The sequence below is a fragment of the Falco naumanni genome, chromosome 2 (assembly GCF_017639655.2).
Source record: "Falco naumanni isolate bFalNau1 chromosome 2, bFalNau1.pat, whole genome shotgun sequence".
Taxonomy (NCBI): domain Eukaryota; kingdom Metazoa; phylum Chordata; class Aves; order Falconiformes; family Falconidae; genus Falco; species Falco naumanni.
This window is the reverse complement of record NC_054055.1, coordinates 80,982,988-81,010,277: the sequence shown is the minus strand read 5'-3', so window position 1 is coordinate 81,010,277 and position 27,290 is coordinate 80,982,988. Positions and strand designations below refer to the sequence as shown.

General features: G+C 42.8%; 2 protein-coding genes across 16 annotated transcripts in view; both read left to right on the top strand.

Annotated features, from left to right (window-relative positions):
- The first annotated feature begins 1,336 nt into the window (after window positions 1-1,336).
- Window positions 1,337-19,996, top strand: U2AF1 (U2 small nuclear RNA auxiliary factor 1). 8 transcript variants are annotated; one of them, XM_040585181.1, is made up of 11 exons: window positions 1,337-1,470; window positions 3,894-3,981; window positions 4,217-4,273; window positions 6,204-6,234; window positions 6,827-6,893; window positions 11,141-11,190; window positions 11,785-11,883; window positions 13,066-13,199; window positions 13,518-13,610; window positions 16,076-16,228; window positions 19,911-19,996. In XM_040585181.1, exons 2-10 carry the CDS (start codon window positions 3,935-3,937, stop codon window positions 16,209-16,211), a joined length of 714 nt encoding a protein of 237 aa, XP_040441115.1. In that variant the 5' UTR covers window positions 1,337-1,470; window positions 3,894-3,934; the 3' UTR covers window positions 16,212-16,228; window positions 19,911-19,996. The 8 variants fall into 8 exon arrangements, with proteins under 8 accessions (XP_040441115.1, XP_040441117.1, XP_040441118.1 ...); XM_040585182.1 differs by lacking the exon at window positions 19,911-19,996 and adding an exon at window positions 2,280-2,813 and having other exon boundaries at window positions 1,352-1,470; window positions 16,076-16,328; XM_040585185.1 differs by lacking the exons at window positions 4,217-4,273; window positions 6,204-6,234; window positions 6,827-6,893; window positions 19,911-19,996 and adding exons at window positions 2,280-2,813; window positions 7,698-7,764 and having other exon boundaries at window positions 1,356-1,470; window positions 16,076-16,328.
- A 286-nt stretch (window positions 19,997-20,282) lies between these two features.
- LOC121084062 (cystathionine beta-synthase-like protein) overlaps window positions 20,283-27,290 on the top strand; it is a 35,650-nt gene continuing 28,642 nt past the window's right edge. For 5 of the 8 annotated variants that reach the window (XR_005826564.1, XR_005826565.1, XM_040585179.1 and 2 more), the window contains exon 1: window positions 26,509-26,609. The gene's annotated coding sequence lies outside the window, so the exon portion shown is untranslated. Of the gene's footprint in view, window positions 20,889-23,956; window positions 24,105-25,094; window positions 25,163-26,508; window positions 26,610-27,290 lie in introns of those variants that run through there. The other 3 variants (XM_040585175.1, XM_040585177.1, XM_040585176.1) reach the window with 2 other exon arrangements.

Genomic DNA, 27,290 nt, shown 5'->3' with positions numbered 1-27,290 from the left:
CAAACAGTCCTATAGACTACAGCTGGGGCTATGAACATTATGTGAAATAAAGCATGTCTGTAAATGTTTCAGGGAATTCCAAAACATCTAAGAGACAAATGCTACTTGTAGTACACCAAGTGTTCATCTTGTTTTCTGCATCAACAAAATGAGTAAGTTAGCTTTCCTGCCATTGTTTTCAGACTGGAACACCTTTTTTGTTGCAAATATTGATCTGGCTGTATAGCAGCAGTCTTCTCCATGCATTACTATTCCATTTCAAAAATGTTAGTTTGCTTTGTTCAAATTTACAGGTTTTGGCCCATAATTCCCAAAACAATGAGAAACAATTTGGTCCTACCCTCCACTCTGCTTTTAATTAAAATGTACGTTTTTCTTTGCAGCTTATCCAGCTTTTATTTAAACTCATTCAAAACCTGCACCATCCTGCCTTTGAGGAATTAGTTTTATTCCAGCACTTGAAAACATGGTAACAGAGGTCTAATTCAGGTTTCTTGTCAGCATCGTTTATACTGATGACTAATTGCAGGAAGACTCTCTAGCTTCTAAGCAGGATCCTTATCTCCTCTAGTATCATACAAACTTCTCTTAACGCAGCACCCCGGCAAGCCCTTCCTCCCCATGTTCGATCATTATTTTTTTTTCTCAGACTGCCATCTCTTCAGTTGTCACAGCCTTCGGCCATGTGCTTCAGTAACAGTCAGAGGCTTCTCAACTTCCTCAAGCCACTGCTTAAGCCGCCTTTCTTCTGCTCTGAGCGAACTCTGGCAGCGCTCAGACTGGCTCAGAAGTTGGGGTACAACACCTCGATGGCCACACCACACTGCAGAACGGGATGGGTGTGGGTGAACAGGCCACCTGGGCACACACGGAGGCACAGCACGCTTCAGCACCCCCCCCCCAGCTGAGCCGCTGGCAGCACAACGTGCGTTATGCCTGACGCGACGCTCCTGACGAGACACACGCCAGCCGCTGCCGAGGCCTGCGGCCGCCAGGGCTGCCCCCGTCCCGCCGCAGGCCGCTCAGCCGCCGGCGGGCGCCCGCGGAGGGCGAGGGGCACCGCTCCGCCCCCGACCCCGGCCGAGGCAGGGCTCGAGGCCGGGCTCGCGCTCGGGGGCCGGGCCCGGGGCTCGTGCCGCGTTCGAGCCCGCCCCGCCGCCACTGCGGCGGGCCCCGCGCATGCGCAGCAGCAGCGGCACCGCGTGGCGCGAGCGGGCCCCGCGCGCCCGGCCCGCCCTGCCGGAGGGGGCGAGGGGCAGAGGCCCACGCCGCTCCCCCAATGAGGGGCCGGCGGCGCCGCGCGCAGGCGCACAGGGCCGTGCCCCCCACCCCCGCCCGCTGGGCTCGGTAGAAGTGTTTCCGGCGCGGCGGCTGTGACGTCCGCGATCGGCGCCGGGCTGTCCGGCGGGCGGGCGGGCGGTGGGAGATGGCGGAGTATCTGGCCTCCATCTTCGGAACAGAGAAAGACAAGTGAGTGGCCCATCCCCCCTTCCCGCGCCGCTCCCGCGACCTCGGCGCCCTGGGGGGGGAGCTCGAGGGAGGCCGGAGGCCGGTAGCGGGTTCCGCGGGGCGCGGGGACGCGCGGCGCCCGCCCGAGTGGCCTGTCCCGGCCGTGGCGGTCAGCCCTTCCTCCCTCCCCCGCGGGGGGACCCGGCCCGTTTCTTCCACTCACGCCTTAGGGGCCTGCGGCACCCCCGGGGCCGGAGCGCGCGCCCGGGAGATCCCCTCCCCCGCCGCGCGCTGGAACGTGGCGGCGCGCGGCCGCGGAGGGAAGAGGAAGCGAGGCGGGCGCGCTCCCTCACCCCCACCCCCACCCCGCCTCCCCCAGGCCCGCGGCAGCGGCCCTGTTCCCCTCCCCCCCTGCGCTGGAGCGCGCGTGCGCGCGCCGCCAGGGACAGGGAGGGGGCGCGCGCGCCTCTCGCCGCGTGGGGCCTGCGCGTGCCCGCGCCCCCGGCCCCGCCCATGCGCTTCCCCTCCCCCGCCCCCCCCCTCCCCCCCCGCCCCGGGCCGGGACTGCGCTCCTCGGGGACTCCCCCCGCCCCGCGGGTGTGCCGGCGCCTCGTGGCGCGTGGCCGTCCCCGTCCGCCCTCCCCCCGGCGGCAGCGCCGTTCTGGCGGCGGCCGGGAGCGGCCGGGCCGCCGGGTGCCGAGCTTCCCGCCGCCGCCTGCCATGGAGGGCCTCTGCTTCCCCTTTTGTTCGCGTCCCTGCGCCTCGCAGCAGCCCCGGCGCTTCCGCTCTGCTGCAAGGACAGCGACTGGTTCTTTCTCCCCCCTCCCCAGGGTGCGGAGGATTTGCCCGACTGCTGCATCCTGATCCTCAGGCTTCTGCCTGCAGCCTTCCACGCGTCGGGAACGCCTCTAGTTTGGTTGTTGGAAGCGTACTTACAAAGCCCTCCTAACGAAAATTTGGTCACCGTCGGCCTGACCAAACCAGCGTGTTTTTCCACTCGTAAAAATGAAAGGGGGCATCGATGTGCTGCTGGACTAAATTACTCTTGTCATCCCCTGGCCGTGAGGCTTCTGTTTTCCTTCTACTTTGTAGCGCTACGTGCCAGTTCCAATTCGCTCATCTGTCAGAAAAGCAATATCGGCAGCCTCTCTTGAGCTCTGTTACTGTAGCGTCCTTCCTGATGTGATGCATTGCAATTTAATAGTACTAGTATATGCCAATAGAGCAGGCGTGAATTTTTTGTACTGGCCTTATTTTCTATTGAAAAAGCAAGCAGAACTCTCCAGAAAGTGTGAAGTTGGAGGCGCTATTGGAAATTTTAGTTAGGTATTTTTTTTGTTTCAGGGCAAAGTTCAAAAAATACAGTAAGTATATTGTAATGCTAAGTATATATTTCCAAAAACATGATGAAGAGTAAGCGTGTTACAGTTTTACATTAGAATGTGGGTTTTTTTGCTAGTGATCGGATGTGCTTTAGTACTTTAATATTTCTCCCTTCTATGAGTTGACGTTGGTTACAAAGGATTATGGAAAGAATTGTTGTTAACTATGAGCATGGGAATAATAATATTTCTTCCAGGAGAATTCTTACATTTCACTTACCCATATATAGCCCATAATAGTTTTGTTGCCCTTCAGAATTTTGCATTGTTTTCCCACTCAAGGTAACTAAACTCCTTATGGTTTTATTTCATCGTTCCATGTGAATTACACTTCTATGTGAGAATCTTACTGGCATTTTTAAACCAGCACAGTTTCAAAGGTGTCATGAGATGATAATTTAAGAAAAGCTTGTGGTTTAAAGAAGAAAATAAATGCTTCTTTTTAAATTATTAATTACATTCATGGAAATGGCTTAAATAAATGAATTTGATTTGCTTATGTGTATTCTCTCTGTAACGTGGTTTTTATCTTACCTGAATTTTTTTAAAGTACTGTGTTGGCAGCAGTCTGAGTTATCCTTACAGTATAACTTTAAACAGGTGGTTAATAAACATTAGGTAGGTGCAATTGTGTCAGCTTTAAAGCCAGGTTATGTTGCCTAAACTAGGTAGTTGCATGAACTAAGATACAACCATATAGCTCATGGTGTAGCTTTTCAGGCTGTTTCTCACGCTATTTCCCATGACCCAGTGAAACTCATAAAAAGGCTAGAATGAATGGAGAACCAGAAGGGTAAAACGGTAGTGATCGCTTCTGTCCGTGGTGGTGTCATGAATGCACTTTGGGTGTGAGTAGTGGGTGAAAGTGATTAGGTTACTTACTGTAAATTAGGGGTAAAGAGGAATGAATATAAACAGGTTTGTTGTAATACTGTTTTGATTTTTTCCCCTATGTTACTTTTCCACATCAAGATAAAGGCATTTAGGGTATATGTTTTATAGGAATTGCATATTAATGTTTTCTCTGCCAATATGTAACTGCTTGGGTTTTTTTACTTGCAGAGTCAACTGTTCATTTTATTTCAAAATTGGAGCTTGTCGTCATGGAGACAGATGTTCTCGGTTGCACAACAAACCAACATTTAGCCAGGTTTGTTTTCCTTTTGTTTTCTCATTCTTGTAGAAGTATATTTTAGCTTCTTTAAAATTCTCAGATACAAGTGAATAATTACAATAGATTCTCAGATACAAGTGAATAATTACCGAGCTCCAGATTAACTAGTTCACTTTTGGCCCCAGTTTATATGGGTTTTTTCTTTTTGGGGGTATTCCATTTACTTCTCCCAGCATTTCTAATTATCTCCTGTCACCCTTAATGGCTGCAGGAAGCGATGCTGTTGTAAGCTTGCCTGTAGTAGAGACCAACCAGTGCTAACTTTCAGGTGAGTGTGCCTTCTCAGTGGTGTTTAGGCACTTAAACGATCCCAGATTTTTTTTAATCACAGACAATGGCAGCATGTTCCACCTGTCTCAAAGGTGTGAACTTAAGTCTTTCATGCATATAATAGAAGAAAACTAATTAATAAATACAAGTGACTCCTCTGTCATTACATTTGCTCTCTGACCCAGGCTCTTAAGTTTCAAGAGTAACTTGTGTACTTCCTTTGAATGTGAAAGACTTTCTTGAAAACAACTTGCCTGGTTGCTGAGGGTGTATATATATGTCAGATGACTTGACAGATATTTAATCTTTGGCTATGTGAATATTGTTAGAGACATGATGTGTGTATGTCTGCCAGAAAGAGAGGGGAGAAAAAAAGAAAAGATCCAGTGGGAGATAGGTTTATTATTATGACCTTTATAGGTTTTAGAAATTAAAGTCCTGGAAAACTGTACGCTTTGCCTCTTTCTATCACTGCTGATTGTCAAGGTATACAGGTAAACAGATCTCTTTGGGAGTACTGTATATGATAAGTACTGCCCATGAAAGTTCTTGCATTGTCAGCACTTTTACTCACAAAGGTAAAGTTCACGTAGCAGTGGAGTCCTCTGCAGGTTCATTTTAGCTGACTTGGAGCAGAATTGATGAGTATGGTGGGCTGGTGTTGGTTTGGGGAGAATTAGGGGGGGAAGTACTAGCCACGTGACAGGAGTTCAGTGATGGTTCTTGTGAAGTTAAACTTTGCAAGGGTGTGAGTGGGCAGGGGGAGCTCTAGGGAGGACTGTCTAGGTTACTGAGCAATAGGAACCACTCCTGCTACTTCATCTATAAAAAGTTTTCTGCCTCTGGGAATATAATAATTTTTAATGTAAATATTGTATCTCAAAAATAATATCGTTCATTTTCAAAACTACTGCCGTGTTACTGACCTACATGGAGAGCATGCTGAAATGTACTTGGTTACCTAGAGACCTGAATTTAGGTCGTTGGCTACTAGAAAATATTTCTAAATTGAACAACTTCACAGTAGCTGTCTTTAAAAAAAATAAAAAAGAAAAAAAAAGAAAAAAACCCACCAAAACAATAAACCTCTACTTTTTTGTTTGCTTTGTTTTACAAAAAAACTTGGTGTGCAGCAATGGCTTCCTCTGTCAGTGCAGCCTGTAGCTTTGCATTAGAAACCGTGATTAGCAAAGCCTGCTGAAGCAGGTCAGCAGGGCATATCAGATTCATCTGGTTGTGTCTGGGGCTGCTGTAGCATTGCACCTGGTAGACGTGCTGCATTGTAACTTCTCTGGCATGCCTGGCAGATGTGTAGGGTTCGCTACAGAAAACTATTTGTATGCAGATTGATAATCAGCTGTGATAGAAAATAGAGCAGATATCATCCTAATGGGAAGTAACTAGCACAATATTTTTATCTTGTGTGCTATTGCTGGTACAGCTACTTTATGGAAGAGCTGTGTTAGGAAAGGTCGTGCAATCCAGGGTGATCAAATTACCGCAAATCAGCAGAAACACTGTAACTATATGCATGTTTCTGGCTCTCTCCAATTGTAGGCTAAAACATAGTTATTTTAAACCTGGGCCACGGAAGCACAAAGCCTTGGTTGGTATGACCATATCCATTGTAAAACAAATGTGTGATTTTTAAATGTGATGTTACAGTTGGCTTTTTTTTTTACACGTTAAGTGGGCAGCATATGTAGGTATGACATTGCTGATCCTGTGACTTCTTTAAACTCTGAATTCTTACTGTGACTAATAATAATGTGTAAGCTAAAATTATTTGGGGATTGCGATTCATACTAACATTGAGCTTGTATTTTAAGTAATCAGATTTCAATTTTTGAGCTGCTTACAGTGATATGGACGTTTGGAATTTTTTTGTAATATTAGTTTACTAACTTAAACATGGTTTGTTTTTTCAGACAACTTGATTTTAAGAAGAACGGTACAAATGTAAGGTTTCAAGTCTGCCTGGGCTAATTCTTCAAGTAAAAAGCAGAAGGGCTAAAAGGATATTGTCCTTATTTGAAGGATCGGAAACATGTGAACCTATGATGCTATTATATTATTTAAACAGAAATTCCACCAAGAAATTCCTGATGCACAAAATGAGACATAGCTCTTGCCTAAACCTTACTGTCTGGTGTAACATTTTAGACTCTGTGACATTATGTATTATATGCTGTGCACATAACTTTTTTCCCCCCCACCCCACCTCCCTAGACTTAAATAATGAATCTGGTCTTGAAAGCTAGGCATCTCCATAATACCATGTAGTTTGATGCTTTAGGTTACCGTGCCTGACAACTCCCATTTTGAGGATAGCTGTTGAGACAAATGCAGCTCTTTCTTGGTGGTTAATTAAAACTGTTTTCATAATATGATGGTCTGGATGCAATTTTGGAAGATACTCTGCAAATACAAAAGAAAGTCTTTAAAATAAGATATTACTTTTAGCTGTTTGCAAACAAGTTGTCTCTTTGCAATTGTCTATTATATGCACAGCAGCCAGTAGAATTCCCCTTTTTATTTTTTTTCCCCGCAGACCATCTTGATTCAAAACATCTATCGTAACCCCCAAAACAGTGCACAGACGGCTGACGGCTCACACTGTAAGTCCCACAGTTGGAGAAATTTTTTTAAAGAATGGTGTTAAAGAGCCCACTCCTAATTATGAGAAAATAATGTTGGCTTCTGAGCTGCTGACATAAAGCTGTTGCAAACAGGACAAGTGACGGAACTCTTCTTGCGCATAGATCAAGAACTTGTCAAATGTGTGCAATTCAGAATGCAAATTGACTGCATAAATTGGACTTGATGCAGGTTCTCTTTGGCACTGCAAAGTGGAACTTGATTGCTCAGTAACACTGCATTCTTAAAGGGTTAAACTGCAGACATTTCTCAAATTCTTGATTTAACAAAAAAATAACAATAAGAATAGGTATATATGTGATAACACGGTAAGTTTCCCAAAACTGGGTTTTCTTTCATCTTAACTTTTTTAGGAAAATGGAGATTTCATGTCATGCTGTAATTATTGTATTACTTCCTTTCCTGGTATTTTGCTACTAAAAAAACATTTGGTAAAACCAAATTCAAACAAATTATTATGCTTGTAATTTGCATACTGTGTTTGGATGCCATCTGTTAACACATCTGCCTGAAATCATGTGAAACCCCTCTGTAGTAATATTGGTGAGTAAAATAAATAAAAATACAATAATGCAGTATCATGAGATCTCTATTACTTTACAGTGTTAGGTTGATTCAGAAAGGTCACCAGCTAAGTTCTCCTTCTTGGGAGAGAATAACCACCTCTCTTTCAGCACAGACTCGGCTAAAGCGACCCTAAAGGAAACCGGTTTCTTGTTAAAATTATTTTCCATAATATAAAGTTGTTGCGTTTTGTATTTCAGACCATTGCCCTCTTGAACATTTACCGTAACCCTCAAAACTCTTCCCAGTCTGCTGACGGTTTGCGCTGTAAGTTCATACAAGTTCCTTCACTGGTTCCCTGGGCTTGATTGTCAGAGCTCAGTGTCGACTTAAGCTGGTCTACCATTTTAGTTTAACAGATCAAACTGACCACGTTTCATTAAATGTGTCCAAAACAAACACACACACAAAAAAAACCCAACCCCAAACAAAAAGAAATCCCTTTTTTTGTCCCACTCACCTTTCTCCCTACTCCCAAAACTATGAGGGGAATCTGAATAGCATCTATCAAATCAAAAAGAGTTGAAATTGTACTTCCCCTGTAAAGCAGTCTTGGTTGCACTGCTGTCTTCCCTCTGCCTTTCTCCCTGCCAGTTGCCTGCATCCTAGGAATGCTTTTCTGTATGTTTTGTACTATCAGTTAGGGTCCACTGTCTAAAAGAGCAGGATAATGACACATTGACTTCATCCAGAACAAATCTCCTGCTCTGTAAATTTTAAGAGAACTTGAATTGGAAACTTTTCATTTTGCATGCAGAAATTTGTCCTAGGTTAATGCAGCTTCCATTTAGAGTGTACATTGGAAGAATACACTGACAAACCTTTCCGTTCTGGCAGCTGTCCTTTTTTAGACAGATGCATGCCTAAAATTCTTTCCATGCTTTGAAAATTCAAATTCCAAAACCAAGTTGCATACTTACGTAGGAAAACACATTTTTAAAAGTACTTTGAGAGGGGGAAGGCATTTGGGTATGGTCATGAACTAATTTAATGACTCCTCATGAGGTAGGAATGGGCATAAGAAAACACGCCTACTGTGAGACTGGCAGAAGTTAAATGACCAGGATTGATGATCGGCGATTACTGATATATCAATATGATTGAATCATCAATATTAGAATACAATTTAAAAAAAAAAAAAGTTCTAGAACCAAAAAGGATCGGTGTTATTTTCTCACTAATATTTCTTGTTGAAGTGGATATTGACTGTGTGGTAATAAAGCTTTGTCTGGCTGTTCCTTTTTTTTCACTGTTGGATTATAGACTAGTTCAGATTAGTTACCAGCATTTGATTAGACATGCTTTGTGAAATCAGCCACTAACTTAAAAGTCAACATTGTCTTTTTTGCTTCTAAAAGTAATAATGGCCCAATTAAGTAACTTGAGAGTTTTGTCACACAATCAAGCTAGATACATAATGAGCTGTGTAAGTTTGTCTGGATGCTTAAATGGATCTATTGGTTTGTAGGCTTTCTTGTTGCAGATGCTTAGTAGTTAACACTGTTTCAGTAAACCAAAAAAATTTGCTGTTGGGTATTTCTGCTCTGTCCCTAAATTCTCAATGCGCTGGTAACTAATTTGCACAGAGTTACAGCAGTTTGGTCTGTGGAGCTGTTTAGATTGTACAGCTGCAAGAGTGGAACAGATTCTGTAGTGTTCTAAATGCTGGTATCCAACTCTAGTTTGTCTTGACAAGTGGGTAGCTATTTAACAGAGCCTAACTGTACCTGCTGTGGTAGAGCTGGAGCTCTGTTATCAGTAGGTTTGCTGAAACTCCTGGCTCCCTGGTTTTTTGATACTTGTCCCTACTTAAGTACTGCATGTATTTTAAATGGGTAACTTGGGTAGCTATTTAATGCTTTTGTTGTTGTTGCTTAACTGTCTTCCTTTCTATTGCCGTCGTAGAGGATTAACCTTAGTTTTGAACAGCACTAGTTTTCTTGAGTATTTTAATTAGTAAATGGGCTTCTCAAGGTTCAGATACCAGTAGCCCTGAAATATGAATGCTTGTAAAGTGTATGCATATGTATGTTTCCCACTTTAGAAGGACAATCAAGTAGTCATTAACCGTTACTTGTGATCTGATTTGACAATGGAATCTCCTTATAAGTTTTTAGCACTTGTCCATCTGGTAAAAAGTAGTTATTCCAGTGTGGCTCACTGAGCCCCTGTCTTATCTTTTTTTTAAAAAAAAATATCCTTAGGTAGTAAGCTGTTATCAGTGGTGTTGGCAGAACTGTGGGAATACAGTTAAGTATTAAACTGTCTAGAAATACCGGTTTAATGTTTGATATTCCTTAATTTGCTATATAACCATGGGGAAGAAAGTTCTTAAAAGCAAACATGTTTCAAATGCAGAAGTATTGTTAGCCTAACTATAATATAAATTATATTATATTTATAATATTATAATGTAAGTTATATTATATGTAAGCCCCTTAGCCTTCTTCAGGAGGTGAGCTGGGTGGAAGAAAAGTAATGATAGTTCCAGAAAGTGTATAGAGCCTTTGAAGAAAAACTTAAAAGTTCATCCAAATGGTAATACTAGCCAAAAATGGCTGAGCCCAAAGAGTGTCTTTTTTCATAGCAGCCTGAAGTGAATAAACTCAGCTTTGTTGGCTCAGTTTCTGGTCTTTCACATTCTGTGAACTAAAACAGTAGTGTTTGTAATTTGAAGGCTAGAATATTTTTCTAGCGTAAAATGCAGGGTTTATTTTAAAACCCTTCCGCTTGATCTTAATAAACCACTCTAACTGCTAAAGAGCTGATGCATTAGGCTTTAATGTATACAGCTTAATGTAGTTTAAAAATGCCGTAGACTGGAAGAAATAAATGAAATTCTTTTTTATATTCTCAATGCTTTGAAAAATCAACCAAACTTCACGTTGTTTTTTATAGCAGCAGGCAAGCAGCGCTCATTTGTAGAGTCCAACTTGGAGCATGAAAATGATCCAACCTGAAAATAAGGCTGGCTTGTCTTGCACTAAAAGCGTTCTGCAGGACTACATAAAAAATGAAGTGATACTCAAAATTAAGCTAGAAATTTGCTCTCTATTGCAAAGCATTATGGTACCCTTCTTTGAGGGCACTGAGAAAACTGTCATTTTAATAACTATTTCGAGAAAATTTTTAAAAAAGAATAATTCTGAGCTATGCTACATTGTGAACTTTCAAATTTTAATGTATATGCTGGAGAGGTGGACCTGTAAAAATTAAATTCTGCCTGTAGGAAGAGGAACACTAAATTGTAATCATGCTTTAAAATAATGAAAATGTAACAAAGCACTTGCCTTCTGTTTAGGTAAAAGTTTTAGTAGATGTAGGGTGGGACTGTACATTAAATTTAAGTGATATTTCAAAGTAATTCCTTCCCCCTTCCTTTAAATTTGTCTCATACAAGTTTGGCTCTGATTAAAACTTGCTTTGATTTGATCATGTCAATATAACGTTTTGACATATACCTTGGGGATTCAAAGCTCTTCACACATACTTATTTTTAATATTCCTATTAGTTAGCTCCATGCTATATGGTGTCTTTTACGCTCCAGGTGGCCTCTCTAGATTATTTTTTAGTATGATCAAAATCTTTTCTTCCTTATTTGTAGGCTCTAATCGACATGACTCTTGATTATTTTTTTTACAGGTGCTGTGAGCGATGTTGAGATGCAGGAACATTATGATGAATTCTTTGAGGTATGTAAAAATGCATTAAAGTGTTCATGGATTTGTCAGCTCAAATGAGTTAAGTGGATTCAGTATATAGCACAACTAGATGGATTAGAGAAAAGTGCTTTTTTCCTCAGGTGTTCATATAAAACTAAAAACTTTTAGTGCTAAATACTTTCTGGTATAACCTGTGGTTAGTTCAGCTTTAACTTTACTGTTTATAATAGACTTAAATCAACAACCTAAGTGATGTAGCATTTTGATTCCATAATTATCTTCATTTCTGTAAATTTAAAATACACTTTATTACTTGTATAGAAGCAAATTAAGTGAAACTATAGCATCAAGGCTTACTTGTAGTGTTTTCAGTGCATCTTATGTATTCTATGTATTCTATAATACTGTATGTTTCCCATAGCTTTTTATGGTATCCTGTTAGTGCTGTCCTTGCGGATGGACACAGTACAGGCCAAGCAAGTACTAATCTTAAAATCAAAACTGTAAAAGGGTTTTTGTTTTCCTTTTTTTAAGGAAAGCCTTCTTTTGTGCTTACAGCTAAATGCAGTACTTGTACTTATAACTAACGTGCTGCAAACTTTTATTTGGTTGCTTTGTGCTTAGGAGGTCTTCACAGAAATGGAAGAAAAATACGGTGAAGTTGAGGAGATGAACGTTTGTGATAACCTTGGAGATCATCTAGTTGGAAATGTATATGTAAAGGTAGGATAGACACCTGTTTGTATAAACAGTAGGGATGGTGTTTGTTGATTTGTAACTTCAAAAACTACTATGCTTGTAGATTTTTTGCAAGAGTAGCTCTTCAGGATATAAACTTCTATCAAACTTCATAATACAAAGTAGAAAGAGTGAGAATGTGAATAGAGTCTGAAAGAAATTTTAAGAGAATATAAGCTTTCTTGATAGTCAAAATCTGTGTCGTTTTTTAAAAGATTAGCACTTTGGGTTTGTACAGTCTTATAAACAGTCAGCACTCCTGGACTCTTTTGTTTACCAGGATTAATTTGGGATCTGCCTTCCCATCACAATTCCTTTTAAACACATCGTTATGAGTAAAGGTTTATTTGCAACAGGTGTGTTTATTTTCATTAGGTGCATTTATTTTCTAACTTCACAGCTAAACAGAACATCTTGTAACCAAGTTACTTCTAGCATTAGCTGGATGTTGTAAGGTACAAACTGGAACACTTAGGTTTAGCTCTTAAGTCATTGGTATCTCTTGAATAACGAGTACAGAGTTGTCACCTGCAGAAATTTTGTTGCGTGTACACAGTGTTGTGATGTGAGAGCATATGAATATTTTTCCTTTACATTCCCTTAACTGGAAAGTATATTTTTTACACTAAAATTCTCAACTGTAATGTCATAATCAGAAATAAAAGTTGTTTTTAAAAATTTTCAAGTTGTTGGCTGCGAAAAGGAATTTCAAATTTAAGTTTTGCATTCATCATAAAACAGGATCAGTTTTTTGTGAATTCTAATCTAAATGAGTGAGAGCTTCAGTTCTCCTGCAGATTTCTTTCAAATTTTTGAAAAAATCCATTAATCTGGAGCATTAGTGTTCTAGAAAGTACGCTTAAGCATTCTTTTACAGCTGTACTAAGAAAACACAGTGTCTTCTATTGACTAATTTTCTAACCTGGAAGACCAAATAGGTCTTTCTCTGAAGAGAAAATAGCAATGTTTTGATTAGCTCAGAGTCTTGATTAATGAAAAGCTGGCACTTTTTTCCTTGCTTTGATAGACTGTCCTAGGAACTCTGAAGTAGCTTCTAGCTTGATTATGAGTCTAAGCCTCAGATGCCACACAACTGATTTGATGGGAATCTTCAATCTCCTTCTGTTGCTTCTCTGTAACATGAGAAAATGTTAATTTTGCTTTTAGTTTCGCCGTGAAGAAGATGCGGAAAAGGCTGTGATTGACCTGAACAATCGCTGGTTTAATGGACAGCCCATTCATGCTGAGCTTTCACCTGTGACTGACTTCAGAGAGGCCTGTTGCCGTCAATATGAAATGGGGTAAAAAGTGGCTTCCTCTTTGCCTATGACAGTATCTTTGACATGTTTGCACAGACCGGGTGGTTGCTTAGGTGTGGCTTTTATGTGTAGCTTAGTGTGAGAAGAAAACCACTTCAGGTAATGTTAATATGGAGGGCCTGCAGTGACCCTCTCTACTTCTGCCATCTATTTAGGATTTTGATCTAGAAATGAGTCAGTACCAGTATACTGGTTTTAATGTTAGAGGTGATTAACTTTTAGATGGCTAGAGGTTCACTAGGGCTTAGGACAGAGTGTAGAGCTCAGAATTTTAACTGTGCGTCTTTAATTCTGTTGCAGAGAGTGTACACGAGGAGGTTTCTGCAACTTTATGCATTTGAAGCCCATTTCTCGAGAGTTAAGGCGTGAGTTGTATGGACGTCGTCGTAAAAAGTAAGTTTGCTTTTAAGTAAAATTGAAACAGGGGAATTGAGGATTAATTGGTGAAAATTCTGAAGGCAAATCTTTAAACCAAAGTCCTCTCTTGTTTTTTCTAATGCAGTTCTGACACACCAATAAAAAGGCATCAAGTAAAGCTAGGAGGTGGCCAGTTTAGAACAAAGGAATAGGTCTTTGTTTAAAAAAAAAAAAGTTACAGTGATTCTTGCTGTGCAGCGCTGTGTATGCTGAAAGTTGATGTGGCTTTAAGAGAAGGCAGGGTTCAAGAAGAATATTCACTGAGTTACTGAGTGCATAGGACCTACCTGTGGTTCAAATCTCCAAGCTGCAAACTGTTACAGGTGGCCATTATGTGGGAGAAGTACTGCTTTACGCCTCTTCTCTATTTTATTCTCTTCTAAATGTATTTGCTTATGGCCTCTCTTAGAAGCAGGGTACTTGGCTATTGGGCGTTTTGGCAGGATCAGATTGGCCACTTCCAGCATATTATGCACAATCAAGCGTATCTGTAGATTATATTCAAGACCCAACCTTATTTGTTTTTAACAGTTAATAGCTGATTTTTCTAGCCTGTATTCATTCCTTAGTAACAGGCAGTCTCTGTATTGAGCTCACTTTTTATTAACACTAGCCTCACAATGTGACCCTTGATAGGAATTCTTAACTAGGGCAAAGGAATAGTAATTTTGCTTAATGGCAAAAAAAGATTGTGATAAATACATTTTATTATGTATTTATTTTACATTTATTAAGGTACCTTGTAGAAGGGCTTATATCGTTGTTACTGTGATACCTGTCTTGTGGATGGGCCACTTTGAGCTGGATTCAATCTGCTTGCTTAGGACCTTGCTATTCAGGCTAGGCATATAACATTTTTGAGCTTCCTTTTATATAGAGCATAATTTTGTAGGTTTCTTCCCATCACAGAAGGAGCCTGAGATTATGAACATGTTTTTCCTACAAATGTCTCTAATTGGCAGTGTCTTAGAATTTGTGAGGATGAACTGAACTTGGGAAAATACAGATTGTGTTGCTCAGGCACATGTATTTGTGCCTAAATACTTTCCTAAAATATCCCAATTAATATTAATTTAAACTTAAATGTAAGCTTTTAAGATGTCTGCATGATTTATGAAAAAGACAAAGTATGCTCTTGTATTAGCCTTTTCATCATTTTTATGAATCTGAATCTAGATATCTGACTTAGTAACGCTAATTAAAAGTTACTACCTTTTACTGCAAGAAAGATCAGACTTGTGTGTTTGGCTTTGGACTATGATTGTTTTACTCATAGTCCAATTTCAGTCTGTGGTAACACAAATAAAATAGCTGAATCCTCCATCCATTCTGTGTTTATTGGCCCTGTTTAAACTCTTCGTGCAGCTAAAGCTGTCACAGGTTAGCAGTAGGGCTTGGTATAAAAAAAATAATATTCAGTTCTCATGTCAGTGGGGTTTTACAAGTAGATTGTATAAACTAGACTGAGCTGAAAGTATTTCTACACAGAATGAAATACATCGTAGTCTTTTGAGTAGAAAAAAGGAGGGTAAACCAGAATTTTTGAGCAATACGTTAATCTAGTAATTCTGGACAGCTCAGTGGTATGCAAGAGTTACGTATGTGTCTCTTGTTACAGTAAAATTTGTTGCCACACACACTCCAACCCCAAGACATCTTGCCGTGGAACAGTATTCTGCAAACTTAAGACTTGTGGCATTTGTTTCCGTGAACTTTTTAGCTCTCTTGTAATTTCTACACCTATTTAAAACTGTACTGTTTACCTGTTTTATAGAATTGACTTTTCTAAAATGCTTAAAAACGTTCAAACCACTCTTTTCCTTGGCAAGTGCCGTATAAGCAGTAAATGCATAGTAGCTGTGTTAGCAGTACGTTCTCGGTGGTTTTAGCTTTCTTCTCGAATTTAAGTCATTGACCTCAGTGGCAGGGAAGATTATTTACAAATGCTGATGGCTTCTGGAAGGGGGGAGAGATAGGAAAAAAAATAGAAAAGAAAGATATCTGAGTTGCAATTACGAATTAATGCAGTTGATTTAATAGGAGTGGACTTACAAACAGCTGTAGGATTTTGCTGTGTGTTGTTAAGAGCTAGTCATAATTGCAAAAGCAGGTGTCCCCTTCTCTTGTTACTTTAACAGCTGTGTAACAGTGCATTTGGTTCCTCTACATGCCTTTCATTGAGTTTTGCACATCTGTTGTAATGGGTGACTGGCAGCGAATAGTGGAGCCTTTTAACAGCATGTGTTGACTCCCCAGTACTAAGTTTGCTCAGTTTGTAAATACATGATTTTGCAGCCTGAGTACCAATCTGCCAATCCTTCTAATGCCACGTTGTCTTTCTTCTCCCTCATTACTTATGTGCTTAAGAGTTCCACTGTGTGGTACTACAAGTAAATTGTGGAGTGTAATGAAACAATAAAATGTTCAAACTTTCTTTGAAGGCATAGATCCAGGTCGAGGTCCCGTGAACGTCGATCTAGATCCAGAGATCGTGGTCGTGGAGGTGGTGGAGGAGGAGGAGGACGTGAACGTGATAGGAGGCGGTCAAGAGATCGTGAAAGATCTGGTCGATTCTGAGCCATGCCATTTTTACTGTATGTCTGCTAGAAAGTGTTGTAGTTTGACCAAACAAGTTCATAATGAGATTTTTTTTAAAGATGGGCTTCTGAATAAAAAATTTGTAGTGATACAGTATTCTTTGTGTAACTTGTTTCTTGTGGGGGGAGTCTTTTTAACTGTCATTCCTCTACCTTGACAAATACCTGGATTAACTATGCCTGAGGGAAAGGTGGTAAATGTATTGGAGGAGCGCCAGTTTTGGTTTTGTTTTTGGTTTTTTTTCTTTTATTCGGGTATAATTTGAACTGTTGATGAAAATGTGTGTGTATATAATATAAAATATTATATACATAGTAAAAATAATATACTGCTTAAGAAACAGTTACTCACATAAGTTTCCCTTTTCTGCTATGCTGTCTGCTTATTTAGGTTAGTTTAGGCACATTTAAAAGGAAGGCTGTGCAAAATGCATTTATTTACCAAGTAGAAACGCTTAGTTACAAAAATGTATGTTTGTTTGTTACCAGAAGTCTGTGCTCTGTCTATCAATGTGACTGTGGCATTTACAATAAATCCAATTTCTTGGTGTAAAATCTAAAGCCTTTTTTCTAAGCACTCTGGAGTAGTTGAATTGCTACTCCTGGCTGTGCCAGAGTTGATAGTTCAATTTTTTTTTTTTTATGATTGTTGACTAAATTCCTTGTCTTTGGCTGGAAAGAAAGTTGCCTATTGCAGTGTGGAAAAAAAGTAGTATTTTTATTGCAATTCATAATAGGCAAGTGAGTTTTTTAAAGAAACCTTATGCCCTGTGCAACATGATACATAGGATCTATTGAAGGAAATGCAAGGTCCTAAATACAAGGACCAAATTTCTTAACAGACTGATTTCCTACCCTCTACCCCATATTATCTTAGCTGTCATTTATTGAAAAGCATTTTGTTAGTGTTCAAGGTCATAGGAAACTAATCAGATGCTAGTGGAAAATAATTTTTTTCCCACCTTTACTTGCTTTTTGATAGTCTGTTGTGCGATAGAAGCTCATGGATAGATGGCAGTTTCTTCATAAACTATATTTTTTTGTCTGAGTTAATTGCACGATAGCTATGTATCGTAGGTTGTGCATCCCTTAAGGAGTTAAAGCTCTAATTGAAGCATTGCTAGAACATCTTGAGAGGCAATCTGTACAATGGCTGACTTGCAGTTTAACTTCATTCATGTCTGCTTTTATTTAAAGTGTAGCTGTAAGAAATTTTGGTCAGTGATTGTATTTCTGCAAGATACAACTTCATGTATGTGAGCTACATAATACTATATAGCTTTCCAATGGGGGAGAGAATTCACTATTGCTTTTTTAGTTCCAAGTCGGGTAACTTGCTAAATGATAAATGTGATTATTTAAATCTCTATTATTAAAAAAAAAAAAAGAAAGAAATAGAAAAGAATATGGAAGCATTACATACCTAGATTAACAAACCAGCTTCTCTGCCTCCAAAATAAGTGTAAAACCATTTTGCTCACTGGAACTTGGAGTGGGCAAACAGCACTGAAAAATTAGCTTTTCTAAATGAGTCTGCTTTGCTTCTTACAACTAAATTCTTGCACCAATTCAATGGCACTGGATGGTTTAGCCAACCAGACTGTGGAACTTTGCCAGTAAGCTTTTTGAAAAAATGCATCACTCTACGTGAAGGTGGCTTCACTGCTTAGGTTTTGTTGCAAGTACATAAATCAAAGTATGCTTTCTTTTCACTGGAAGAAATTGAGCAGTGCGTGGCAATAAATGGCTGAATTGAAACCTGTGGTATTTCTGCTAGGCATTAGGAATTTAACATTGATTATTTAGTTCTTGCAGTTTACAGGGTATTAATCCAGTTCCATTTCCTCTTCAGTGAGATTTAGGATTATTAGTGAGCTAATTTCAAGCTCTAGATCAAAAAAGGTGAGGCTAGTCTTCCCGGTTTTTTTTTTAAAAGGGATCTAGTACAATGTAGATGCTGTTTTAAAAGGTTTAAGATCATTTTTACAGATTAATGACACAAACTGATACGTTCTATAAACAAGTCAGTTTTAAACTAGTATAAATGTGTCCCTGTAATAGCTTTCATCTGTTTTATCTAAACCCTCTTAAACTGCAGGTATAGTTTTGTGTGAACACATAGCAGAATGTTGATTTCCCCCCTCCCCCCAGTGCAATTTTTCTTAAGAAAGCACCCTTGAATTCCACCACATGCATCATCTTGTGGTCTGATTGCACAGCTGCACAAAAATTAACCATGTAACTGGAATATGTCATAATGGGCACTGAAAGTAATGGATTTTACTGGATCATTGAAGGAAAAAACTTGTGCATTGATCGTTACCTGATTGTGTAATGATTACTTAGTGACAGCATTCAGCATATAAACTAAGCTCATGACATATCTTCAGTTAGGTCCACCTTTTAAGACTGTATACTAGCAGTAAAATTCATCAAATTTGAAATTTAAACTGCACAAACTTGGTTGAACATTTAAACACGGTAGTCAACTGTATTGGGTGACTGATACAAACCACGTGAAAAATCCTACCTCCCCCTTCTGTTGCTCACGATGTCTTAAGAGTAAGGTTTGAGTTTTTTTCCCCTCCTCCCCAAGGTACCTACTTCTCACAAATATTTCATCGTTGACTCTTCTGTTAAACAGTGGATCTTAATTTATGGAATTCCTTTACCTCAAATAAGTGACAGCATACAGTATTTTCTGAAGTCTGAGTCAATTTGGTTGAAACTGTTAATCCCAAGTGGCTTCCTCTTCTTTGTATTAGGCTCTTATTCTGTGAAAATGCTGCTTGTCCATTAATATGATGTATGTTGAGACTGTAAAACCAAATGGAGAAAACTTGTTCAAAATAAAGCCTTTTTTTATAAGAATCTGACAAAAATTATCCCTTTCCTTTAGATGGGATGCTGTTTTTCTAAATGACTAATGAGGATGTAGACTGTGAATTTAAAATTCTTAGCTCTTGTCTTGAGCTATTTTGGGAGTGATTCCTTGCCTTCTGTATATTTAGAGCTGGTGGAGTAAGTCTTCAACTAAAAAAAACCCACCACCCCATGATGCATTCTAAAACTATGCACAGGTATTTCTGAATTCATCCAATCAGCCAATGTAACTTTTTTCACGAATGTCTCCAAATTATTTTACTTTTTGCGATACTCATTTTGTTAAATCCACATGAATGGAAAATGGAGCGTGTCTCCTGAACTCTGTGGACAGTCCTTTCTTGTCAGCGATGTGCTTATCAGTCACAAACATCTAATCCCCTGTTAATGCATTTCATGTTTTATTCCTTACAAAATTATAACCTTCAGCAAGAAGAACCTATACCACAGTCCCTGTAGTATGTCAACAGCAGTGGCAGAACCACTTCAGAAGGCTCCTGTTCTCCTGCTGGAGGTTACTGCCAAAAAAAAAGTGTTAATTTAATTGATCTAAAGTTTCAACTGTAAATTGGATTTGTGGAATCGGGTTGAATAATGGAATGTAAGAAACCAGACCTGCTGCCAACAGACCAGCTCCAGTAGCTAGTGGCTTCATTTCAACATAAGCACACCCTTCCCCTTCCCAGTTTGCGTGTATCTGTTAGAGATGCAAATGCCTGCTGCTTAGCAGTGCTCTGATAGCCACCAGGTTCACTACTTTTTCATAATTTCAGTGTTGGTGTTTGCTTTCTGACAGATTGTTTTGACAGGACCAAAGGCAAGTTGCTTGCATTCATACATCAGCAGAGCAGAAAGGCGGTAACTCCTGATGAAATGGTGGGATGCAAGTGAGGCAGGGGGCAGCAACTTCTCGGGTGAGCCGGAGCCCTGTAGCAGCTTGCGTGAGTATGGTTGCCCATTTGATCCAGTACCTTAAAAATATTCAGAGCTATACAAGTTGTTCCCGCTAGGAAGAGAAAATTAATACGATTCAGGTGTTCCATTTGGGACAAACCCATGCATTTTTGACAAAGGTATGTACAGCACTTATTTTCCTGAGCACTGTGAAATCAGTGTGCTGTAGGCCACTTCCAGCTCTTGGTTTCCAAAATTGCATGTTGGTTAGGTCTGGAGGGGGGTGGTGGTGGGAAATAGTTTCTGCTCTGGTTTCAGTGAGCTGCAGGATAAAGTTGGGAGAAAGGCAGCAGACAGCGATCAAGCTGGTTTTCCTGCCTCTTTGTTTTTCACAGGGAAGCCTATAGTCTACCAGGCTTGGGCCTGCTGTGCTTTTGCCAGCACCTGGCTTGATTTCAAGTCTTGCTACCTATGCAGCTGAACATTGGACGTGTTTCAGATCTTTCTTTCTGGAGCTGTCTGGGATTCCTGCCAGGCAGAGGGAGGGAGGGAGCTGCCTGTGCACCAGTCTGCCTCCTGGGCTGAGAGCTTTTGGGAAGAGCCAGCGGGAGCAACCGCTCCTCCCTTTTCTACCCACCCATTTCCCTTGAGAGCTAATACTGCTCATGCCAAGGGAAAGATGAGAGAAAGCTTCACGGATCAAAACAGTCCTGCATCTTCCATCATTTCTTTCCTCTCTAGTGATCACAAAGGATGCTTCCTCTCTACTGCTTCTTGTGTTGTGGAGGCAAGTCCTGGAGCAGTAGGAGGAAGAGACTTGATAAAGGAACTCTGAGGCAGGACACGAAGAACTGATTTCTGGATAAAGCACAAGTGGAAAGTGAGCAGATTGCCTTACTGATTTTGGGATTGCATGCAACATTAATTGTTGTATTGCGGGACTGGGGATGGGCGAGGGAAATTCCAAAGTCTAAGAGAGGCCAAAATCTGACCAAGTAATAGTCTCATTAATGCCTGGGCTAGTCTTGTAATTTCAGAGGGGTTTGACTCATTATTTTTGATCCTTTCATGTGACCATGTTGACCACAACAGAGACATTTAATTGCCCTTGTTGATCTGCCTCCAAGGAGGCAAGCCTATGGTCTTTGGGAGAATTCTGTGATTCTTAAACATGTGTGGTGTTAGCTGTAACACCTTACAGGAAAAAATATCTTCAGCAAAGGGAATAGATCTGTAGTGAAGAGGGAGCAGCAGATTACATCCTCCTTGTAGTACTAGTAGATGACTCAAGCAAGATTTCTGACAGTCTCTCACTCCGCCCTGGTATCCAAGCTGGGTTATTACAGTCTGCATAGGTGGCTTGTCAGATGGAAGAAAAACTGCCTGCATCGCTGGGCTTAAGAGGGCAGTGACCACTGGGCTTAAGAGGGCAGACGGTTCATACCCTTCCTGGAGACCAGCTGGGAGTACCATATGGGTCTGTGCTGGTATCCGTCCTGTTTTAATATTTTTATCAATGACTTAGAGGAGAAAAAGAGTGTGTCCTCCTCAAGTTTGTGGATGATGCTAAACTGGGGTGGTGCACCTGACACACAAGAGGGTGAGATAGTCATCCACAATGACCTGGACAAGCTGGAGAGATGGGCCAGAAGGAACATCATGAAATTCAGCAAGGACAAAGTCCTGCTTCTTGGGTGGACCAACCCTTGGCAGGGCATGGGCTGGGGACTGCGAGGTAGGGGAGTAGCTCTGCAGGTAAGGCCCTGGGAGTCATGGTGGGCAGCATGTTGGACATGAGGCCACAAAGTATCCTGGGAGCAAAGAGGGCCAACTGCATCCTTGGTGGGATGAGCCCGGACAATGAACACACTGAGGGAAGTGATTATCCTCCTCTACTTGGCACCCATTAGATCACATCCAATACTGGCTATTGTTCTGGGCCCCCAGTATGGAAAAGACATTGGGAAGTTGGAAGTGAGCTCAGGGTGGGGCAGAGGGCCTCCAAGACAGTCAGGGGCTGGAGTGGTGGCCCTGTGAGGACAAGCCAGGTGAGGAGGGCTTGCTTAGCCTGGGAGAGGGGTGACTTTGGGGGAATCTAATAGACACCTCCCTGTGCCTACAGGGAGGTCAGCAAGAGGAAAAGTCAGGATCTTTACTCAGGTCATAAACTGAAAGAGGTGAAGTTCCAGCTGGGTCTAGGGAAAACATTTTCCCTTTGAGGATAGTCAGGCACTGGACTAGCTGCACAGTCTGTCTCCTGGGAGGCCTTCCTGGAGACTGGACAAGGCCTGAGCAACCTGGGCTGACCTCTAGGTGAACGCTGCTTTGAGCAGGTGACTGGGCTGCAGATGTCCCAAGGTCCCTTCCAGCCTGAGCAATATTGTGGTGTAGATGTTTAGCCTAAATCCTCATTGCTGTAACTTTGACCTTTTCCACTTTCTCCTTCTCTAAAGGAACATGAAAAATGGTTTATCCCCTTCTTCACTGCCCTTCAGCTAAATGAAGAGAGTTCTGCCTTTTTTCAGTTTTCTCTTCTCCAAAAAACTCCACTTCTTTCAATCTTTACTCCTGGGCCATGTTTCTCTCTACACCTTCTTGTACTACTCAGGCCGTGTCCCAGGTGGACCACATCTTTTTTGAAATACAGCATTCCAGATGGGATGTGGTACCTCAAAAAAGTGCACCAGTGCCAAGAGTGCCATGTGTCCTGCAGGCTGTATTCCTGTTTGCATGACCCTGTACGATGTTTGCTTTTTTCACAACAGCAGGGCCTTGTTGACTCACACTGAGTTTGCACGGCACTATAGTCATACCTTCCACTCTACACAACTGCTGTCCAGGTAGTGGCTACTCGACCAGTGAACTGCGCCTGCCTGGCTGTAAAATTTTGCATGTCCTTATTGACCAGCTTCCTATTTTACTTCCTTATTTCTCCAGTCTGTCAAAAATCATTCTGAACTATGATTCTGTCCTCCAAATTGTTTGCAGTCTCTGCCATGCAATTAAAATATGGAGTGGCTCTTCTTGGGCTGCTTTTTCTGCCTTGGGAGCTTGTGCCATAGCCTTGTGCTCTCCCTTCCCAAAAGGGCTCTGGCTGCCACCAAAGCACCATTGGTTCTTTGGGCAACTTCATTAGTTGCACACAAAAAGCCTCCTCCACCTGATGTTCCCGCTTCAGAGATCCTACAACAGCATTTACTTTTTTTCTCCCTCCCTTTGATCAGTGATTGCACTTGTCCAAGGGATCTCACTCCTCGACCTTTCAGTCTTCAGCATGTCTAGTCATCACGGATACAAGAAACAACATTCTCTGCTTGCTGATCTTAAAAATGCTGTTTATTTCTGTGCTAATATTCCACTCAGCGTCACATTGCCACTACAATGATCAAATAATTTTTATTGTATACCAACCTTCACTGCAACTCCTCTTGTTCCTTGGGTGAAAAATAATCTTAAACATTGTCAGATCACAGGAAATAGATGAAGTGGCTCCCCTTATGCAATTGGTAGTGATGTGCTGATTTATGGGAGTTATTCACAAGGCTGGGTTGAAGACCAATCTAAGTGCCCCAGTGTCCCACTGACTGGGCTCGGCCATAATGGATCTAATCGTGGGGTGGAGAAGAGGTTTGTGTATTCATTCCCAGTCACTATGACCGATTTTAATAATAATTAATGCCAATGGCACAGTGTGGGTCGGTGTGGCTGTGGATATCTTTTAAGGCAGGGGGTTTTCTTTACATCAAAACTGCCATTTTCATGCAAGTGTTGCCAGTTTACCTTCACCTGGCTGCTGCCATGGTGAAGGAGGCTGAATTTCGAGTGCAGAGCTGTGGTGCAATCCCTCTCATTAGCCTCACACATTACATTCGGATAGTTTCCAACACGCCTAGTGCTGCTACTTGGTCGTACAAGTCTCCTCAGAGGTATCTGTTTTACATTTTACAGGATCTGGCAAATTCATCTGTGCTGCCGATTTCATATCTTGACACCCATCTGCCTGAAGTTGCAGTGGTTGCTGCAAGGCTGGCACTTCTTCAGACAGAACAGCTGACTCAGTGCCTCTTCCCTCAGTCCCTTCTGGAAGGCACAAAAGGTATGGTTATGCCTCCTTATCTATCCTCTCTGGGTACGACTGCAGTTTTCAAACCCTTGCACCCTGTTCCAAATATTCATGTATTTTTGTTTCACTGTGCTTTGCGGCTGGGCCTCACGTGTGCCCTGGTATCTTACGGTTTTTCTGATACCCATTTCAAAAGCCAGCTGTAATTAACATCACCATTTTCACACTGCATTCCTCTTATGCCATTCTGTAATTTAGCTGCACAAAAGGCAAGCTAGAATCTGATCCCACCTGCTTTTCCAATTGATGTTTTTCCAGTGGGGTTAATGGTTACTTGTGCAAACCTCACTTTATATGCATATTTCAGACATAATTAGTGAGGCAAGCTGTGATTTAAAGTAAATTATTGTCATGTTTAACAGCAGGATTTTCTAGTAAATCTTTCCTTAGGAAAATGAGAATATCAATGTGGGATTCAAAGTAGGTTTATATCTACATTGGTCCAGAAAGGGGCAGGGAAAAAGCAATGTAATTCGTCATCAACATGAATTTTTCCCTGTAATTTTTATGGATTTTTAGCATATGTAATGAAACAGCTGCCTCAGTGTCTATTTATTTAAGGCAAATATGAAATACCTGGCTCTTCTCTTGGTTTGTTTTTCCTGTGTTTTTTCATAAATTTCACTCCACATTCTAGTCATGGTCCATTTTTGCACTAGAGAGACCCTTGGCTTTGGAACTAAGCCTAGTCATTCAGCTTCAGACCAGTCACATCCAGTTGTAAAGTCTCTCCTGTATTTTTTACGACTTGATTAAAACATCCTGTTCCTTATATTTTATTTTTATACAGTATGCAATACCCTCTAAATAGCTATACTACATAGTATCTCTATGTACAGATGGAGACATACCATTGTCTCCACTCCTTGGATTACCTAAAACACATGGAACGCTTCAGGGTGAATCATGTTCTAAAATAAAGCTACCTTGAATTGTTTTTCTCGTTATTGGTATTTTTTATAGATACAGAAGAAATTGCTGCTTGGACTTTCTCCAGCCATAAGCTATGTTCTTGAGACTGTTTCATTCTGGTAAGCCTTTCCGGTAGCTCATACTTTCACAAAAGGATTGGTCTTTTATTTTTTAACTTTCTGAATAATCTGGAGCACCTTGTGGTTGTCAAGAATTATTATGAGACAATTTGCACTGAGTAGATTAAATTCACCTGCACTCTGTGTTATACATTATAAAGCTCCGTTCACAACAGTGCAGATGCAGACATTGTGGCACTGAGAAACTTCCCAGGCAAATATCTCATTGTCACGTTCTCAGACACCATCAGAAGAGTAACAATTACATCAAAGTGTAATAACTACCCATTGCATTGGTGCCGTAAGAACTTAGGGAGACAAAGCCAATCTGGCTAGGACATGGCCTCCCATGAGATGGATGCTTCTCACAAGCAGCACACAGCTTGCCTCTGAGCCAGCAAGTGCACCAATGGACAGGCGAGTGCCAAATTGTAGGCAGCTCGGGAGCTTCAAACAGGTGAAGTGTTCAGGTGTTTTCCAGAGTCATGCTTAGGGCTTGGCACCTTTTGGGATAAACCCATTTCCTGACTTGTGGCCCAGCTTTTCTACTGAAATGACCCGTGTGAGTTAGTTCCAGCGAGATGCTTGTGCTTGCTTTCTGCAGCACCATTTCCAGCCTGTGGCTCCCAGCTGAGGGATTCACCAGCCCCTCCCTGCCCCCGGCTGGGTACTGCCAGGCTTTGACACCAGACCGAGAGATGCCTGGGCCCTCTCCCTCACCCCCCCATGTCTATCTGGGCAAGCCAGGGTAGCCCACCATGCCATGAGGCCGGCTGCCCTGACACAGCACAACCCGAAGCCTTTCCAGGGGTTCCAGGTGCCAGGGAGCGCCTGGCTGCAGGCCCAGCCGCGAAACTCCCTCACAGCAGCCCTCTCTGATGCGGTGGGTGGGGTTTTTTTGTTATTTTTTCCCCCCCCAAATTAGACAAGCAGCCAGCCGCACATGCAGCGCTTGGCCGTTACTACTAGCCGCCTGTGTGCGTCGCATCCCCCCGGGCGGTGCCCGCTAGCGCACCGCTAAACGTCGCCTCCGAAGGCCGGGGCCTGGTCACGCCCCCTCCGGCCCGCGGCCCCGACACAGGCCTCTCCCCGGGCTGCGCGCCGGCCACGTGGAGAAAGCCGGCCCTTGGCCACCGCTTTCCCTCACAGCACCGGCCGGGCAGCGCCGGGCCCCCGCGGCCGCCCCACCCCGCCCCGCCGGGCCGTCCCCCGGCTGCGGCCGCCGCGCTCTCCCCGGTCCCTTCGGTATCCCCCGAGCCTCTGACTCGCCACCGCCCCCGTGGCGCCCAATCGCCGCGCGCGCCCCCGCTCCCGCCCCTCGGGAGGGCGGATGGGGCGGGGGCGGGGCCACGCGGCTCGCGGGCTGTTCTTAACCGCCGCCGCGCCGCTCCCTGCGCGTGGTCTGCGCGGTGCGTCCGGTGTCCTGGGCAGCGCCCGGCTCGCGCGGGTGAGGTGGCGGCCGCCGTAGCGGCGGGGCCGGCGGCTGCGTGCTCCTTGCCGCCGGTTGCATCATCCGCGGCCGTGGGGTGGGGGAGGAGGGCCGGGGGTAGCCGTGCCCGCCCTTTTCACACTTCTGGCGGGGGGGGGGGGGAGAACGCGCCGGGCGTCGCCTCAGTGGGGGCGGCCGTTAAACGGTCGTTGTGGGTGGTGGGGGCTGCCTCAGGGGCGCCCCTCGCGCTGTGGCCCTGGCCGGCGGGGAGGGATGGAGGGCTGGTGGGCGAACGTTTGTGCTGCGCCGTCGGGCTTCGATTTTCTCCTTGTAATTAAGGCGGTAGAAGAGGACGGGCAGCTTCGGGCTGTACTGGGCGAGTGGAGGCCGGGAGCCAGCCCTGGCGCCGGTGCCGGCGGGCGGGGGGGGGGGTGTGTGTGCCGGCTGCTAGGGATGCTGTGGGCGGGCCGGAGGGTGCCAGTGAGGAGCCCTCTCCGAGCAGGGAACCGGAGGAAGGGAGACGGGCTTTCTGCTTTTTACACAGGCTTGCAAGATGAGGTTGTGCCTTTTGTTTTTCTCTCTGGGTATGGCACCGGCTCTGTAGCCGTTCTTGGCGTGCCATCCGTTGTTCTCGTGCTAGTGTTTTTCAGCAAGTATGGCTAACGCAGTGTACTGAGAAGCTTCTTTTCTTATATTTTA

Bases quoted from the DNA above. Each gene is read 5' to 3' on its own strand.
- U2AF1 (XM_040585181.1), top strand. From the start codon at position 3,935: ATGGAGACAGATGTTCTCGGTTGCACAACAAACCAACATTTAGCCAG. The intron at 11,191-11,784 runs GTATGTAAAAAT...CTTTGTGCTTAG, and splicing joins ATTATGATGAATTCTTTGAG to GAGGTCTTCACAGAAATGGA. The intron at 13,200-13,517 runs GTAAAAAGTGGC...ATTCTGTTGCAG, and splicing joins TGCCGTCAATATGAAATGGG to AGAGTGTACACGAGGAGGTT.